Source organism: Puntigrus tetrazona, chromosome 7, assembly GCF_018831695.1.
Source record: "Puntigrus tetrazona isolate hp1 chromosome 7, ASM1883169v1, whole genome shotgun sequence".
NCBI lineage: Eukaryota > Metazoa > Chordata > Actinopteri > Cypriniformes > Cyprinidae > Puntigrus > Puntigrus tetrazona.
In genome coordinates, this window is record NC_056705.1 from 34,072,881 (window position 1) to 34,092,592 (window position 19,712).

Sequence of the window (19,712 nt, forward strand, 5' to 3'; positions counted from 1 at the left end):
TTATACAACTACAGTTGGAGTAAAAATATGTGAACCCTTTGACCAGAGTTGTTATTTTTTTCCTTATAAACAATTAATGTAGATTAAACCACAGCAATAGACAAACACAGTTTACTAAAGCGTGAAAGTGCATAGTGTAGGAAGGGGAAATGTGTAACACTCTTAGATCACCCTTAATTATTGTATGTATATGGAAACCATGTTTGTCTTCTTTTGTTTAATCTGATCGTCAGTAAAGATCAGTTTAAACTGCATGAATATTGTTTTTAGAAAATCAAAGAGTTCATAAACTTTTCCCACAACTCTAAATTGTGATTGCTAATTGCTATTGTAGAAGAGAATCCTTAAATGTAAGGTCTTCACACTGATCTTCAACTCCATGGCCCGCATTCGGTCTATATAAAGGCTTTGTGCCTAAACTGCTTTGTAAATGTCCATTGACATCAGATCTAATCAGTAGAGAGGGTGAAAGTTTCATTCCCTGTTTCACAACATCTATGTCACAATCACCTTTTCTCTCTTTCCCCATGTTGCCCTTGTCTCCCTTTAAGCCTGGTAACCCCTGCAAAAATACAACTTCAGGTAATTACAAATGCCTGGATACTCATCAGTTCAGGGGTAAAGATCTTCATAGATATTGCTGGCAGCTACTAGAGGGCAGAGCAGTTGCAGGAAGCAACCCGGGTGACAGTAAGAGTCAACACGCAAGTGGTAAATGAGTGACGACTCACATCCATTCCAGGTGTTCCAGCAGCTCCTTCAAAAAGAAAGAAAAAAAAGCAGGTTACACATTATTTTGATATCAATATAAGACATTCTACTAACTATAAGTAACTAATTCTCATTAATTTGCAACCAGTAGTCTACCAATTCTCAGAGTAGACTGATAGGGTTAGTAGAATAAGTTATATATACTTGCAAAATGTCTCTTAGTCAGTATATTGCATGATGTGGACATGATGTGGAAAATATTAAGCGGACGGTTTTCTAATACTCTAATGACTGCTTCACTTCTATCACAAAGTTAGTAGAATGTCTAAAGTGGACTATCGGTGTTACCAGAAAGCTAAATGTTTTCTGGAACTACAATACTGAATAATGTGACTAGTATTAAATGGCCAAATAATGAATAATTCTTTAATACTTACAGGTAACCCATATGGCCCTCTAGGTCCAGGATCACCCACATCACCCTTCTCACCCTGTGACAGGTACATTGAACAGCACCTTTTATATAAACAAATCTAGTGTATAGCATTACCATACACCCTTTAACATAAGAAAATCAAATAAAAATGAATACCAAATATAATAAACCTTACTCTATCTCCCTTTGGACCTGCTGGACCAGGTGTCCCAATTGGTCCGTCCATACCCTGTCAATAAAGAAGTGTATAAAGTTTTGTGCTTTCATAAAAACTTGTGTCAACACAGTTGATGAGGAAAATCAGGCTACCATAAGCTTTTATTTATTTATTTATATATTTTTTAAGATTCTGCTTTCTATGTTAATCTCCAAACTATCTGCAGTAATTGGTCATGCAAGTCTCAAATAAATACACGGAGGAGCATACATGATAAACAGCATGTTAATGGATGAGTCAGTGTTATAGCTGTGTTAATGTCAAACTCAGCAGTAGAAAGACAGAGCATCTCCTGTTGTTGTTTAATCTCTTACAGTCATGAGAGCTTAACATTAATGAAACATTACCAAAGAGTCTAACCACATTCCTCCTTCACCATAAATGTGTCACGTGACACATTTCTGTATCTTTTAAGATATAGGATGGTACGTGGCGGGGTGAACGTGGCCACTTTAGACTCACCCTGGGTCCTGGCTTGCCGTCCAAGCCAGATGCTCCCTGTGCATTTACGGAAGTATGAGTTGAGGTTTGAAAAATGATATTAGTACATGATGAACAGTCACTCTGACAAAAAAACAAAACTGTCAACATCTGTGTAACAAACACCAACAAATGGACATTTATCCAGCACACAAAGCAGGCTTGGCTGACTGCATGAGTCACAACAATTAAAACACACAAATGGAAAATTGTGAATTTGGTAATGGTTAGATGATGTTGAGTCAAAATAAGTGGGGATGAAATATGAAGATCCCAGGCTGCATGGTTGTTGTGTACTTACGGGGAGACCCAGGGGTCCTCTGTCCCCCTTATGCCCAGGTTCCCCTCGCAGTCCCTTGAGACCATGCAACCCAGGTTCCCCCTAAGTGGAGAGGAGTGGCAGAGGACAGTTCAGGAAATGCTGGGTAACATTTACTAAGGAGGCAGCGATCTTGTCTTTTGAATTCTAGGCAATTAGCACAGGTTTAAATCCTCCTGAATAAATTGTACCTGTTAGTCTACAATGAGACTAAGATACTTTTGATATAGGAGTACAAACAGTGTGAGTTTAAGTGCTGAAAAAGACCTGCTGCAAGTCTTGCATCCTTCTGTATGTACAGAACGACACTGCTTAACTAATAACTTTCATCTTTGAAAATGGTGATTTGATGGCAAGTTTGCAGCATGTCTTAAACACAACATGTCAGTATTCCATACGAAAGTTGGGATTACGTCATTGATATTAACAATAACACAGATATGCTTCATCCTGTAATTATGTACCTTTGGCCCAGGGAATCCATGAGGACCCTGCAACACAACACAGCATTAATAATATCTTTACTTTACTTTAAACTTCGTTGTCAGATTTTCACCAAACAGAAATTCACTGGCATAACAAATCGTATTGATAATTAAATAACATTTACATACAAACACAATCAAACTTAAAAAAAAGAAAAAAAACATGCCATTTGAGCAAAATATCTCTTCAGCCAATAGTATGTGTCTGAAACATGTGTGAAAAAACTCCAATCCCATTGGACCAAATATCCTGTGATGTCTTAGTTGGGTATAAAGATTGCTTGAATAAATTTTGGTCATTGAAGGCTCAGAAGAATAGGTTGTTTGCACATGATTTAATGTGTCTTGCAATGTAATATTGCTGAGTTCTATGTGTTCCTGAGTCATCATATTTTGTTGACCCTGGAACATTTTAATCGAAAAATGTAATCTTGATAATATCACATCTAAACCTAACCTTACCCATGATTAATGCCTAAAATCAGAGGAAATAATAGATTAATGACACTGCTGTACAATCACCAAACACTGATTGCCTAAACGTCACAAAAACAACTGGTTCTTCAAATCTGATTGGCTAATCTCAATGTTGTTCCAGGGTCAACAAAGATGTTGATCCAAGAACACGTCGAACTCAGCAAAATCAGGTTCTGTGTTATTACACACACTTACGAACAATATATGTACAAACTAATTACCATGCATGTACTGCTATTAAGTACAGCCATATTTTTTATTTGTTACCATGTACATACACTTCAGGTAAGTACATTATGTTACAACATGTATGTTCCAGGGTAGTACACAAACAAAAATAAAGTACTACCCTGACAACTTTAGCCGTAACTTAAAAATAATTGAGTTAACAATGGTGTCGTTAGAGAAGAAATTGAACTAAACGTTTCACTATTAGTAAAGTTAAAGACTTTAGCCAAACACTTTGAGAGACGACAGACTTGCAGAAGTAATTCACATGATCTCTCTCTTTCTCTTCTCTTTCTCTCTCTCTCTTGCTGATAACTTAGTTATTAACTGCGTTAGTCTGCTATCAGAGGCTAAACAAAGGCAGAATGCCATAACTCATTTATGGCATGCCAAACAAAGGGAAAGATCAGTAACAGGTGGAATACAGTGTTCTGCCTTGGTTTCTCTTGGGTTTTAAACTTCCTGAATGTTCCAAAAAATAACTCATTTTCAATCAAAACTGAAATTACGTATTATGCAGCAAACCACTGCTGCCGTTGGGTGTTCAATGGCAGTGATCAACCTAATTGCCAGTGGGAAGGAAAGGACAAGGACTTTCTTCTTAATGCTCCACTTTCACATACCAATTTTTTGGCATCTCCGTTGAGGTGGTTGTATCACAATCGGCTGCTTTCAGGAAGTACATTTTCCTGTCTGCCTATTGCTAAGGCTAGAAGACAAGATTAAAAGTCTAAAAGTCTAGTGATTGAGTTCAATCTCTCCTTTCTCACCTCTAGTGTTGAGGCACTCTCTGGTGATCTTGCCAATTGCAGTGATCATGTGACATTTTTTTCTGAGATAACTGGCTAAATGTGCATTATTCCTAATGTAATGCAATATATTAACACCAATAAACCACACTGTTTTATGCTTGAAAGAAAAAAATAGTAAAAAAGTAAAAAAGTGTTACTATTTTACACCATTTCAGCTGTGCATTTTTAACTCACCATAGGGCCAGGTGGTCCATGTGGACCAGGTGCTCCAGGGGCCCCAATAATCTGTTAATTTGAACAAAATGAAAACTGAAGTGAAATATATATCATGAAAATTGCATGTTATTTTTTTGTTTGGTACATCCTTGTTCCTTGGTCATGTGATATTCAACTGCCTGTTGTTGTTCTTGCCATTCTTTGGTTTTCCAGCATCTTCTGCATATTTGAACCCTTTCCAAAATTTACTGTATTATTTTGAGATCCATATTTTCACACTGAGGACAGCTGAGGGATTCATACACAACCATTACAAAAGATGAAAACACTGAAGCTCAAGAAGGCATATAGTGAGGAGTTTGCTCACTGACAAAGAAATGATCAGTCTATAATTTTAATGGTAGGTTTATTTTAACATTGAGAGACAGAATAACAACAAAAAAAATCCAGAAAAGTGCTTTTCAAAAAAGTTCTAAATTGAATTTTAATGAGTCAAATAAGTATTTTACCCCTTCACAAAACGTGATTTAGAACTTGGGGCCAAAATAACAATCAAAGAGGTGAGACATTTCTTGCCTTTGGCCACCGGGTTGTGTCCCACTTCTCTTAGCAGATCCCCTTCAACTCATTAAGATGCATATTTTGATGCTGACATTTGGCAACCTAAACCCACAGATTTTCCACAGGGATTAAGGTCTTGCTAACATTAGCTAGGTTACTCCAGGACCTTAATGTGCTTCTTCTTAAGATACTCCTTTGTTGCCTTGGCCATATGTTTTGGGTTATTGTCATGCTGGGATACCCATCTATGACTGAGGGAAGGATGTTCTCACCCAAGATTTGAAGGTACATGGTACCTTTAATGTGTTGAAGTTGTCCTGTCCCCTTAGCAGAAAAAAATCCCCAAAGAATATTTTCAGCTCCATGTTTGATGATGGGGATGATGTTGTTGGGTTCATAGACAGCATTCCTCTTCCTCCAAAGTGAGTTGAGTTGATGCCAAAGATACATTAAGGAACTGTTTTACCCTTGTTAAAGTCACACTTAATCTGGCTGAGGCTTGAGAGGCGGGTCCTCCCCTTTCTCTCATGCTCTTGCCAGATCAGCAGGTTTTCATGCCTGCATCCAAAGTGTGCCCCAGTATTTCTTTGTAGCAAGCAACGAACACTGCAGCAGCTTTTGCTTCTGTAAAAGGGAAATTCTGAGCGCTGCCTCTGAGAGCTCCTCCATTGATTATTAAAACAAAAGGGATCGGGGTCAATTTATAGGAGTCAAATACCTATTTGACTCATTAAAGTATAAATCAATTTAGAACTTTTAGAAATGCATTTTTTTAAATTTAATTCTGGATAATTAATTTTAAATGTTTTTTTCTTCATTTTGATGATTACAACTTACAGCTCATGAAAGTCAAAAATCCAGTACGTCAAAAAATTATAATATTTACTAAGGATTTGCAAACAGAAGTTCTTTAAAGTATATTCATTTATGCACTTAATACTTGGCATGGAAACGATGAGCCTGTGGCACTTCTGATACACTATAGAGCCTTCAGCTTATCTGTATTGTTGGATGTTTCACTGCACAATTATGTTAAACACATCTTACTAGGAAACATATACTCATTCATATACTTCTCTCCCACTCTCTGAGGCAAAGTCTCTAAACTCATCCTTTCCAGTCATCCCTACTTGTCCACTTGATTCTATTCCATCTCATCTCCTTTAAGCCTTTTCTCCTGCAGATGTACCTGCACTCACGTCATAAAATCTTCCCTTCACACTGGTGTTTTTCCTCAAGTTTCATTCTTAATTCACATTTTGCTGGCTTTACTTACCGAGGGTCCCTGAGGGCCAGGCAAACCAGTATCTCCTTTGTCTCCTTTCAGACCATTCACACCCTGTGGATGCATTACCGAGACTTAAACAGTATCACGTATAGTACATTATGTGAAGACCACAAGCATCAACAAATTACATTTCTGGATCATTCTACCTGTAACCCAGGAAGACCCATTGATCCTTTTTCTCCGGATATTCCGGGATTCCCATGTCCCTTTTGAACCTTTGTGACCCTAAGAACATGTATTGTGGAACGTGCATTATATTAATTGTTACATAGGATTTAACAACAACTTAAAATGTGTTTACGCAACAGAAAACAGAAATGGGTCACGCGACAAAACAGAAGCTAGAACATTTTAATCCTCGTACCCTTTCACCATCCAGGCCAGGAAGTCCAGGAACACCCTGGCCACCCTGTGAAAAACAACAACAACAACAAAAACGTATGTAAAGGCTGAAACGAACTGCAATCACATTAGCATTTGACTTCACAAAGTTTATGGTCACATTGCTAATAGATTAAAGGGGTCATATGATGGGATTTTTTCTTTAATGTGTTTTATGTAGTTGTTTGTGCATGTATAGGATCTGAATAGTTACATTACATTTCTGATGTGAGCTTGAGGTGTTCGGCCAATTATAATGCACTGTATCAGCTGGCCAATCAAAGCAGACTAAGCTTGAGAGAGGAGGGCATAGAGGAACTACAATAATATACAGTATTTGAAATTAAAATCAAAGCATGTCAACATATTCTGTTACACCCAATACACAAAATAATAATTTTTAAAATAGCATCATTTGACCCCTTTAAGTTGTTACCTTTATCCCCTTTGGTCCAACTGGTCCAGGAGGCCCAGGGGGACCCTAAGTCACAAAAAGAAGAACATAAGATAAATGATAATATGAAAATATATGCACCAAATATTTATTTCATCATTTATGTGTTTGTTTTGTAAAACTTAATGGCAAAGCACACAAGGGACACATTTCTCACACATTTTTTGTTATATACTTGTAATTTCTTATTTATGTGATAACAAGATCAAACTGGACATGTTTAATCTGAGCACTCTGAATATAGATAGCTGAGAAAGAGACAAAAACTTTTCCACACTTTGATCCTTGTTACAAAATGAAGTCTTTAGCTTAAGTCAAACAAAACAAATGTTAACAAATATTAGTACAGCAACGCAGTGTTTCGTCAAGACACCTGTAAGAGAATTATCAGAATTACGGTAGACACTTTTATAGAGGTTCATACTGATCAAAAGTACAGCACATATAAAACACACAGACAAAACAGAGGTGAATTACCGTAACTGTAATAGTAGTTATCTTCTGTAGTCGGTCAGGAAAGAGGGAAGGTAAAAGATAAGATTACAGTTATGTATCAGACCAACCTTTCTGTCTGACCATTAATTTTCATGCCCCACATGAACCACTACTGTAGAACATTATCTATGCATTGTTGGGTGTGTCTTTGAATTATCTAAAAGTTGATTCAGCGTGAACAGTCTTTCATGCAGTTTTATGCCAATCCTTACTACTGATTCTTCTCAATTACTTGACCAGCGCTATTGAGCGCTTTGGCTTGAGATATGAAAGCTGTCTTGACTTGTGCAGCTCATTACAGCTCAGAAATATGACATCCAATGAAAGGTGATGAATAGGTTATGATTGCACTAACCTGAAGAGCCTCTTGGATGTTTCCATTGTAGTCTATGATTTCAGTTGTACCCTGGTCACCTTTGTCTCCAGGTGGCCCCTGAACAAACACAGCATATTCACTTAGTATGTAAATATATATATATATATATATATATATATATATATATATATATATATATATATATATATATATATATATATATATATAAACACTAGAGACATGGAATATTAAACTATCCCGGGACAAATTTTGTATTTTAAAGCTTATTTAGAGGTGGGTAGAGCAGCGAAAACTTTAACTTTTAAGTAAAGTACAAACACATGTATAGTTGTCTGCCAAACAATAAGATACATTTGTAGATTTGCTTTCAATCTACTGTAGGCTCATTCAATGCTATTTATACTCTCCACGTTCTTTCCTGTTATGACTGCGTAAGAGAGAAACTGCTTCAAACAATTCAGTGCATGCAGAGCGCTGAACAAATTATACAAACCGGTTTTCCAACTAAGACTGTTTTGCCCGCCCGTTGTTTGCTCAAGACTTTGAAACGAAATCGTCCGTGAGGTGTCAGTGTATCTTGTTACTGTCTGCTTATTCACCAGCTGTTTTACAACATTATGCCCTAGATTTGTGAACAATCAATAAAACCTGACCGTTCTGGTTTCATTCAGTCAAGTGCAACCATTAGCAAATTAAAAAAAAAACTAAACAAAAACAGGTTCATGCAACAGAGCAATGAAATGCTGTAAGAATAAAGCTAATGTACAAAAAAGAATTTTAGACTTCACTTACTTGTGATCCTGTTGGGCCTACATCACCTTTGTCTCCTAAATCCCCCTGTAATTGACCAATATTATATTTAAATACTCATAATATTGTCTCTTTGCTTTATTAATATGTAGGAATTTTTATTTGTTTGAATACCTTAACTTTATTATTTAATTGTTTTAGCTTTTTAATGCACAAAGACTGACCTTTGAACCTTTCGGGCCTGGTGTTCCTGGTTCCCCCTGCTCTCCCTTATAATTATTTGAAAACAGAGAGAATTATCATCAACACATTCAGAGGGAACATAATAAAACACCAATTGTGTGTGTAATCGGATTAATTATGGGCCATGTTACTGGTGCAAAAACAAATAAATGTCTTTTTTTTCCCCCTCTTGAGAATTACACCATATAACATTTTAAGACTTAGTCTTCAAAAATCAGACATTGTTTATTTGAACACTTACACTTATTTTTTTTTTTTAATTTATCTAGACTGAGGAAAGAACTCTTGCAGAAATTACCCACAACATAAACACAACTAACTGCAGTACTGATGTTTGTTAAAAAGATAAAAAATAAAAGAAAAAATTTTAACCGTTATCTAAATCTCATTCGTCAAAGAAATATTCTCTTCTGAGAAAATAAGAAAATCTTCTTTCTTATTTTAACAAAACATATCCATACAGCTATTTGTCAAACTGTTTATTCTCTGTAGGGTCATGGACTGAGCTTGATTCAGATTAAACAATATCTGTTTCTTTCAGTGAGTTGGACGAAGATCTAGATTAAACAATATCTGTTTCTGGAAAACAATGTGTGATTTAAGTGAAAAGTGTATACATAGCTGTATGGCATACTGGATATTATCTGCTTATTGTGACATTGAGACTTTTGACTAATGACGACCTCCGCACCTATATACTGTTCATCTTACCTTGTGCCCTGCTGGACCCGTCTCACCACGTTCACCCTTGCCAGGCGGTCCTTGTTCTCCTCTCTCTCCTACAAAATGTTTTATTCATTGATGTAAAAAAAACAGTTTAAAGGGTACACATTTTTATATTACAAAAGTGATTACATCAGTGGTTGTCAACCAGAGACCACTGTAAACGGTAAACTTTGTCCTCAATAAATGTTAACATGATTTACATTTTGATATATATTAACATAATTTTGCATAGTAATTATAATAATAATAATAATAAAGTACATCATATTGATGATTTTCAATATTTTATTACAGCAGAAGTACCAAAAGTACATGTTAGCATAGATGGAAAAGTATTTTAAAAAATTGATTATTTATTTATATATGTTTTTAAAGCTAATTAAATTAAATCTAGCTGAATTAAACCACTCTTTTCTTCACGTGTGGGTATTTCTTCAGAATTTCCTGTAGAGGGCAGTAGGGCAGCACATGCTGTATCTTGAAAGTCATTGATTAGATTTTTTTCATAAGTGCCTCACTGCATTGTTTCTTCCATAAATCTTACTTATATAAATTAAGCTTTTCTCTCAGTAGACTGTACTAACTTTTTTTAGTCATTTGTTGTTTGTTCACCTTTCAGTCCTTAACAGAGCTATCACTGTGATCACTATATAGACAGGTAGATAGACAGACAGACAGACAGATCATCACTAGCTGTTACAAACACACCTTAGTTCCTGGCAGGCCTGGAAGTCCAGGCTCACCTTGAGGACCATAGAATCCAGGTTCACCCTGCATAAAGAAGAAACAGCAATGTAACTCTCTGTCAATTACTAGGACTCCAAATAAAAAGATGGAATACTGTAGACAAAACAACAACAAAAAAATTCGAATGTAAAAGCATTTGTGGTACAGTGGTACTACACGAAAGGAGGAATTGATATTTTTAACACATTCTCATTCCCAACTTGTCACATACTAACTCTTTGTCAGGACTGCTTGTAGTCACGTTTGACCACCATTTAGGACCATTTTTCGATATGCAGGGTCTTCCATTGCTTTGAACCAGAAACCCTTGGCATTAATATGCCAACGCAACTGGTACTGGGAATGTTATTGTCAAGATTAAATATTATATTGAGTAATAATACTGCCATTATTGCATACATGTTTGAGTTCAATATAAACAGTCACAACTGTTTTATTTATATTACACTATTTAAACATTTATGAGCACATAACCCAACCCCTAAACCTACAATCTGTCAATAAAACACAAGATATAACAGACTACAGTCATACTACAGTCATAATTTATTCAAAAAGTATTCATGTACTTAAATGGCTTGTTTCTACTGAGCAGTTAAGTCCATTTCCATTGACAGAAGTCAAACCAAAACCAAAAATAGAAAACTAGACTTAACCACTACAGCAAAAGCTTGGAGCTAAGCTCACTGGAGGATGTTGATTGGTTGACTAGAATTGTCCCTTACTTTATTTGTTTCGTCCCTGAGTGTTGGTCTTGTTTACACCAGAGTGTGCAAACACACACAAATACATATAAAGGCAGCCAGAAAAAGCCTTACTCCAGCCTCGGTTGTGAAATGCTATTGGCTCTTGTGAGCGCATTAATGGAGCGGGATCATTTTCAGCGATTAAAACCGTATGTGTTACTTCACATAAAGACATTGTATGGTTTCAGAAGACTCGGAATGCAACATAGCTTGTTTGCAATGCTTTTATACTGCTTGTTTATGGTCAGTTTTTTTTTATTTGCCTGTTAGGGTGTGTGTTTTATATTGTTCAAACGTGGGTAGGTTTAGGGTAGGTTTGTGCTATAAACTATACTATAAACGAAACTATAAATGTATATAAAATTATAATATACATTTTTGCACAAATGCACACAGCAAGGAGGACCCTGCGTGTGAAAAAGTGACACTAAAGGGTACCTCGCACAAAAAAAAAAAGCAATGACAAAGGGTTCCTGACCAAAAGTCAATATGTGACTAGTCGGGAGTGAGAACTTCTTGATGTTTTCAGAGCCAGTTAATGAAAACATTCTAACATTCAATCAATGAACACTATGAGCGCATGGGTCTCAATTTCAGAAACCTTAAAAGACCATGAGAGCATCACATTTGCACAATGTTAGCATTCAGTACCTCCAGCCTCTAAGTGAAAACAGGGTTATATAAACCAGGAGGGATTTTTACAAGGCCAGCAGGTTGTAAGCTTACAAAAGTATACAGGCAAACAAACCAAAACAGCAACAAGCATTAGATCATGCCTATTGGAGCATTCTTTAAATTGCTAACTTTTTTTCTCTTTGCTCCAGTGGTTTTCCACTCACTTTCTCATGAATAAAAAAATCAAAAATCTAATATATATATATATATATATATTATCTATAGCATTTTTTAGACAGTTTGGATCCTGAACATCTGCAATTGGCTTTTCATTTTCAGTTCAGAAGGAAAGAAAATATTGTTCCATTACATTATGCAAAGTGGTGAAATCTCTGGAAGAGTGCTCTGTATGATTCGACACACTCAGGATGTTAATGCACTGTTTCACTGTTGTGGATTCTGTTTGAAAAATCATAACACAAGCCTGGGTATTTATAAGAATACTAGGATAAACTGTGCAAAAATTTAATCTAGGTTTAATACTAGGTTTAATCTGGGCAAATCTGATTCACTGATGCGTCATTTCCTAATTATTTTACAACCGATGATTCCCAATAATGTGCATTTGGATAAACCAATATAAGGCACATTCTGCTTAAAACTAAACGAAACCATGTCAAACAGACTAATATGAAGGATACACTGACGCTATGTAGTCACATTTCAACAACTCTTATTGGTTGCTGGATATGGGGGATGGGCGGAATCAGAGGTTTTAAATTTATGAAGACACAATTACCTTAATCCCGGGGAGTCCAGGCAGCCCTGGAAGTCCTGGCTCACCCTATGTAGGAAAAGTGCAACAAATTACAGCCAAACCAAGCCACCACTTCTGGCGATGAGCCTGGAAACTGAGCTCAACCACAATTGGTTTCCTCTAAAGCCACAGTATCAAAAGATTGGCCCTGGTTCACTTACTCAAGTGAAAACCATCTAGTTAAAGCTAAGACACATTGGCTATCTATTGGTGTTGTCGTTGGATCATTTCCACCATACTTTTCAAATTAATGTTACTGCCATGTAAGTGCTGAACAATTATATCTGAAGGTTTTGCTTATCTATCATTTGGACAGATAATATGGATAATATGGATCCCATTAGGCCATGAAATGTATTATTATATTACTGCATATAAGTATATTAGTACACCCATGAGATGTACAAAAGTACAATTTTTACATAACAGATCAAGTCATTTCACAGTTAGTCATACATACTCTGCTGAAATAAATAAGTGGGTAGGAGTAGTGCTCAAATGTTGAGGTCAAGTAGATCCCAGACTGTAGACAGGAGGATTGTAAGCATTCACAAGATTTTCTTTATGTGCTGTAAATATGTTAAACATTTCTGTGAGAGTGGAACTCAAACTGATCTCTTGGGTCTCATACTGAATTTGGAGTAGATTAATTATTCAGAGAAGCCTAACAGTGTTTTACTGTACAAAACAAGAAAAAGTAATAAAGTGTGATGCAAACGCACAAAGAAAAAATACAAAGTAGACAAACTGTAATGCCATGGGCTATATTTATACTTTTTATCAGATGGAAATAAAGTGTGTTCTCAGCTCATGGGCTATAAAGTTGTCCTTGCTAAAAAACACTTCAGCCATAAGGTGCAAAGAATTTGGTTAATCATTAATGACAACATGTTTTATTAAAGTCTCCCTGCAGTCAAAAATGCTGTCCCTTAAAACTCATCTAAATTACACATTTTTTTAATATATTTATATAATTTAGCATGAATGTAACTCTACACCCTTGTTTCTACATATTAGTGATGACTCCTCACTAGCGCCCCTGCTTTACAGAACTGTTAATTATATGCTAATAATAGGATCCCTTGACGTGATTGGTTATTGCCTTTGGGTATACTGAGCATCGGCGTTGATTTATAGATTAGCACATGGTTCGTCTAAAAGCATTTTAAAAACACCACAGGGGCAAATAAATAACATTAAGAACTTGATTTTCACTACGGAGGACTAATAAATTATCAGTGTTCTCCATTAATAAATAATCTGTCATTAGGTCACTTGTTTCATAAGTGTATACTCAATGGCTTGGAGTACAATATGAGCTTTGCAATTTTACCTTTTGTCCTCCGCGCCCTGGCTCACCAGGCTCACCCTGTAGTAAGAAGAATTCTAATAAGGGCTCATCTGCACATACTAAATGAAAGATAACAAGTAGGATTTATTAAAAACACAGACTTAAAGATTCTGTCTTACCTTGATTCCAGCAGCAGAGGATCCGGCATCACCCTGTGAGAGATATAAAAATCATGGTAAATACATTTCATTAAACTGAGTCTTTTGAAAGTATAGTATCTTCCCTATTCCACGTGGGGAGAAATTGTGGAAATCATATGGCTGCTGAGCATGCTAAAGCCTTAAACCGGTGCATAAAATAGCTGTACTGCTATCCAAACACCAGATTATGTGATCATCTTGCTCAGCGGGCTTATTTAGTTGCATTTTATGTTGCAGTTTAATGGGAATAGAGATGCTGGGTAATGATGATGCTTAATGTAAAAACTTTCATAGTGAAATCTTGCTGCAGCAACTGTTTTAAGTAAACTTCAAAATATATAACAATCGTGGATTTTAACGAGTGCAGGAATCCACTTTCCTGGAGCTGACATGGAAGACAGTTTAGAAATGCCTGTGGTTAAGCTAGAACTGATTTGGTATAATGCCTGGTAGGAATTTTGTAGCGAGGTCATGAGCATCATGGAGCAAGTTCATTTAAGGCTAGCTTCTGTATTAATAGACATCAGTTAGTACCTTGGATGTTATTATGCCCACATTTCCACGCACTATTTAAACCTCCACATTCCGTTGCGTTAATGAAGTTAAATATCACTGGCAATGAGCTTCTAATGATGATAGTAATCAGCTTAATATGTCTTGTAAGCTAATGTTTAAGTACTAACAGTTAAGTACCATCATTTCATTTCATTTGTCAAACAGAGATTCAGTGAAACTCAAGGATTTATGCCAGCATCATATATCAAATCAAGGCAACCTGAAAAATATCATAAAATATGCTAGTCTAATTGTTTACTTATACCACACACAAACACGCCGCGCGCCATCTGTGTCACATTAAACAGATGTGTGCCAGTGCAGAGCAGATCATTGACATTCAAAACAGTGGGATGGTTGAGTTCAGTCTGGGTGAGAGAGCTGGCGCAGCGGATGCACAGGTGCGGCAGAAGATCTGAAAATGTCTTCCCGCTTCAAAGCGCAACATTTCCCAAAGGAACAATATCTGGAAAAAACACCGCTTTCAATCTCCTTGAGAAAGACAAGCAATGAGAAAGCTCTCCATCTTTTGTCTTCTGCTTTATTTTAGCAAGTTTTAGCCTCATACTTTCTGATCAGACATCAGACAAAAATGAAGTTTTAAAGTGGTCACCGCTAATAAGTGCATTGTGCTTTTGTCTTTTTTCTGCTATTAAGCACCAAATAATCAAATAATTCATGTTTTCTTTGGTTTCCCTGCAACAGCAGAAATAAAATTAAAGCTTAATAACATTAATTAGGTAGTAGGTGGACGTCTTGGGGACCAGTCGATGGAAGATGATTGGTTCTGGTGGGAAAGAGCAGCTAGGCCCACTGCCTGCTGCTGAATTCTGAGCTAAGAGGCAGCTGAGGAAAGAATGCCCTGGCTTTTATAGTCATCATTATAATGCAAGCTTTAATTCCTGCATTTTTTACAGCAATGAACTACATAACAGTTATAGCTAGATGTCAGTAAACTATTTCTGCTCTGCCCTAATCAGCACCTTCACGGTTTTGCCTTTTCTATGAATATTATTAGTACACAATGAATGGATGAGTAAGCCATGCCAAGAAAGAATATCAAATTGAACTGTCTGGCCCAAAGGCATATTTGTTTCTACTTTAGAGATCAGTATAAAGTTAAAAGAACAATACATCAAAGCGCATTCTGTTGTGCACCTGTCAAATATTGGCAGAGATTTATATTGGTAACAATTTATCACATATGGTTCTGATTAAGTTATGTCTCCAGGCCTTATGTTATTCCATTACAGAAGCCACCAGTTTGCAAGCATGAAATGCCATGTAGACTAATGACTTACAAAAACCCATTACAGCCAATACCACTTCTGTTTTGTCAGCAAAAAGAAAACTGCTTTCTTTGCTGCTGTTATCGGTATTTCATTTGTTTTTCAGAAGTACTGCAGCATGATATGAAATGTAATGATTGAACGTGGCTTATTCGGTCTCATAAAAATTTGAACAAATACACACAAGGTTTCGATCATTTTTAATACTCATAATAAACCAAGAAATGGGGAGCGGGGCACTGACAGATTGCTCGATGTGAGACCGTTTATTTATGTTTTCTGAAAAGGAGGAGAAGCAGAGGAGAAGCCTCATAAAGAAAATATAAAAATGACACAGTCACAGTCATTATTATCCAGGATCTGGTTACAGAGGACCTGTAATGCAATAGTGATGTTGTCAGCATGAAGGTCAGATTTTTATTATAAAGAAAACTGCTTGCACAGTTTATAGACTGACTGAACTGCAATACCGGCACATTTTAAACTAAAGGCAACTAAATCAACTGCAGTAATTGAAGTCAACTACTTCTGGGATGCATATAGTCAGGGTTAAACGGTGGTGTAGGTTTTATATCTGTATGTTTATGCTTATATTTATGCGGCACCGTGGTAATTTTGACTTGAAATGTGCGATTTCTAATGTAAAAGCACACTGAGACCCACGATGAGTGAAGAAGAGGTTCTGTAGTGTGAAAATGCCAGTCCTTGAACCGCAACCGCTCTTCGTACGAGGGCTGCAACCTTAAGATTGCAGGGAACTGCCGTGAGACTGTACTGCTGCCCATAGCACCGAAACCAAAAAGCTTTTTGAAATTTAATTAAAGAGATTTATTTATGTTATGCTTTGACCCAAACAGGATTTTCTCACCTCTTGAGATCTGATTTTAGTGGCAAGTCACTAATTACACACCCAGTTAAATATTTCTATACATAACACCAAGGCATTGTCGTAAGCGCGCTGCTGTCATGGGTGTGGTTAACAGCAGAGCGCGCAACGAGCATAAGGTAAAGTAAAAGCTTTAATCTTCTCAGAACGGAATAAACAATATCTTTACAGGCAGGCAGACAGGACAAAAACCACACGTACATTAAAGACGAGAACCGACGAATACGCAGGATCAAACTAGAACTTAAATACAAACGGGAAATCACTAAAACGCTAAGACAATTAACTAAAGTGGGTCACAGAACACATGGTACCCGACAAAAACAAGCTGCCTACAATACTCAGATATGCATTTAATGCCATCCAATCACATACACACAAAGCAAACCAGCTAAATATTCAAAATGGCTTGTAATTTAGCTGAATATTTTGGACTAAAGTTTAATTAAATGTGTAAAAATAAAGAGAAAAAAATCTTAAATGTAAGAATGCATAATAAAAATTAATCTAAAAATTTACCCCCACGTAATAAAAGCTTTGTTCGTATTTGAAACACAAATTAAGATATTTTTGATGCATCTCTGACCCTCCCATAGATAGCAATGTAATTAACACAATCAACATCTGTCATCAGTGATTTAACAGTAACATTACAAAGAAACGAGAATACTTTTCATGAGCAACAAAAACACTTAATTTCAGTTTGTCTCCTCTGCTTCACCATAGCATCATTTTGGACTTAATGCAAACAGCATATGCTTACAAGGATATACATGTGTGTATAAGCTTTTACGGGTTCGGAACAATATGGGGGTATATAATAATCACATATTAATGTAAAAATTTCCATTTTGGGGTGGAGTAACTCAAATTTTACTCTTTTGGATAAAAAGCCCATTATGTATGGGTGGAAATGTTTCTCAAGCAACTTCTATCATGTCCTCTTTTCTGTGTTCGAAGCGGAGGCCCTGCATGTGCATGTGCTGACTTACCAATGGTACAGTCCAGTAACCTGGAGTCAAATGTATTATCATTGTTCTTCTTCTTATGAATTTATTGATTGATTTATTGACTTATAGATAGATTGCTGTTCGAACTCTAATTCTGACAGCACATATTCATCGCAGAGAATCCATTGGTAAACAAGTGATGAAATACCACATTTTTACATATCTGTTCTAATGAGGAAACAAGCTCATCTACATCTTTGATGGCCTGATGGATAATTGTTAGCAAATATTTTTTTTTGGTTGAGCTATTCCTTTACCCATTATATTACTATCACTATAAAATGCAAAACTTATAGAATATAAATAAAATTATTTTTTTAACCAAATTTAACCAAATTTGCTAAATTTAGTTTTTCATTTAATAATGCAGTTAGGAACTATAATAATTTCACAGTGCAGAATGAGTCCTATGAGTAGCATAAATAATTTAGGCTGACCTTCTCTCCAGGGTCACCTTTTGGCCCCTCCTCTCCCATGTCTCCCTGGCAGAAAAAGCAAAAGTTTTATTATTTTAATACATACTGAACAAGCAGTGTTGCCTCATCATGTTGTATAGTAAAATGTAAAATTGCATATAAAAATTGTCTCTGGTTAAAAGTTCATATACTATTTAAAACAGGAGCTAGCGGCTGGAGGTGGAATGATGGGTATTGGATGTGTCTATCCCTAGAACACGATTTCAAGGACGCTCAGGTTATGTTAGCTTAGCATGCTACTCCTATTACTAAATTCCATGCTTTTTGTAACTGTAAGCATATAACATCATCACGCCATCTGTACCTTACACAGTTTTGTAGTTTTTCCGTAATGTCAAAATTCATCTAACAGTTCCAAGGATAGCATGCAAATAAATAAACTTCATGGCAGGTACACTTTGAAAGTTTGCAACCTTGAAACCTATGTCTGCCAGATTGTAATAGTCTATACTGTCATATATGTACAAGTAATGGGGCAAATACTACACTTTGAACGATTAACCCATAAAGGATTTCTGTCCTTCCTATGCTGTGTTTTTGTTATTGTTGTCGTAATAGTGCTCATCTAATACATCAACTGTAGGGGATTTGAAGATTCGAAAATTAAATTTTATTGTAGCCTAAGTAAAACGGTAATATTTGTAATGAAGTGGCAGTGGTGATAAAACACTTTGTCCTGTCTTTGTGTAATTCCAGCCATTTTAGGCTGCATACGAAAGTCTGGATACACATAAGTCTATATTGGGTTTGAGTCTACTTTACTAAATTTGATTTATTAGAAACTATCTGGTGTTTGACACATTAAGTCTAAATTTGGTCTAAATGAGCTATTGGTCTAAATGTTGGTGTAAACCTGTGGTTGAGGATATGTCTGCCAACAGCATCAAGATATAATCCTAGTAGTGATCCAAGGCATAAAAAGTAAAGGCCATTGCACATTAAACAGCTGTATTAACACTGTGCTCTTGAGCAGTACCAGGGTTACCATCCTTGAAATTAATTAACTTTCATTGAGAATAAAGTGCTTCTGACAAGAAGCCTAAACTTTCTATTCCTATGTTGTGCGTTGGGCTGCCACTGTGAAACTCATTTAAGAAAGGATCTTTTAAGACACACATCACAGTGCATAAAATTAGAGTAAATGTATAATTGCCACACTATAATTAAAATTCCCTTTGTCTTCAGTCCTGCATTTGCTCTTTTTACTCACATTCATCCAGTATGACAGATGAGAAGTTGCAGAGCACTATTCCTTTGTTCAGATTTCACACAAGCTATCTAATACCTAGCCTGATTGCATTTTCCACCAATTTACTAGAAAAAGATTCAGATTTCATCTTGAGATACTTCACAAGTTCTAATAAATTGAAAACTGTTCCTTGTTCACCGTTGTCTACCATCTGCCAAGAAAGCAGATGCTGAGTTCAAGTGAACACTTCAACCTTTTCAAAGTTTTACTCTTTAAATGCAGCCTTTGAACATAACATTGTATTGTTCTGGGGTAGAGTTTTTGGCAGAATATAA

General features: G+C 36.1%; 1 protein-coding gene across 1 annotated transcript in view; it reads right to left on the minus strand.

Annotated features, from left to right (window-relative positions):
• Window positions 1–325: 325 nt before the first annotated feature.
• Window positions 326–19,712, minus strand: part of LOC122347991 (collagen alpha-1(XXV) chain-like) — a 78,046-nt gene continuing 58,659 nt past the window's right edge. Inside the window, exons 7-23 of the mRNA XM_043243224.1 lie at window positions 18,150–18,194; window positions 13,952–13,984; window positions 13,815–13,850; window positions 12,464–12,508; window positions 10,265–10,327; window positions 9,542–9,609; window positions 6,535–6,579; window positions 6,317–6,395; window positions 6,159–6,221; window positions 4,340–4,390; window positions 2,628–2,654; window positions 2,146–2,226; window positions 1,827–1,862; window positions 1,323–1,376; window positions 1,149–1,202; window positions 732–758; window positions 326–562 (exon numbers count right to left, since the gene is read on the minus strand). Of these exons, the coding sequence (XP_043099159.1) occupies window positions 326–562; window positions 732–758; window positions 1,149–1,202; window positions 1,323–1,376; window positions 1,827–1,862; window positions 2,146–2,226; window positions 2,628–2,654; window positions 4,340–4,390; window positions 6,159–6,221; window positions 6,317–6,395; window positions 6,535–6,579; window positions 9,542–9,609; window positions 10,265–10,327; window positions 12,464–12,508; window positions 13,815–13,850; window positions 13,952–13,984; window positions 18,150–18,194 (1,044 nt within the window). The remainder of the gene's footprint in view (window positions 563–731; window positions 759–1,148; window positions 1,203–1,322; window positions 1,377–1,826; window positions 1,863–2,145; window positions 2,227–2,627; window positions 2,655–4,339; window positions 4,391–6,158; window positions 6,222–6,316; window positions 6,396–6,534; window positions 6,580–9,541; window positions 9,610–10,264; window positions 10,328–12,463; window positions 12,509–13,814; window positions 13,851–13,951; window positions 13,985–18,149; window positions 18,195–19,712) is intronic.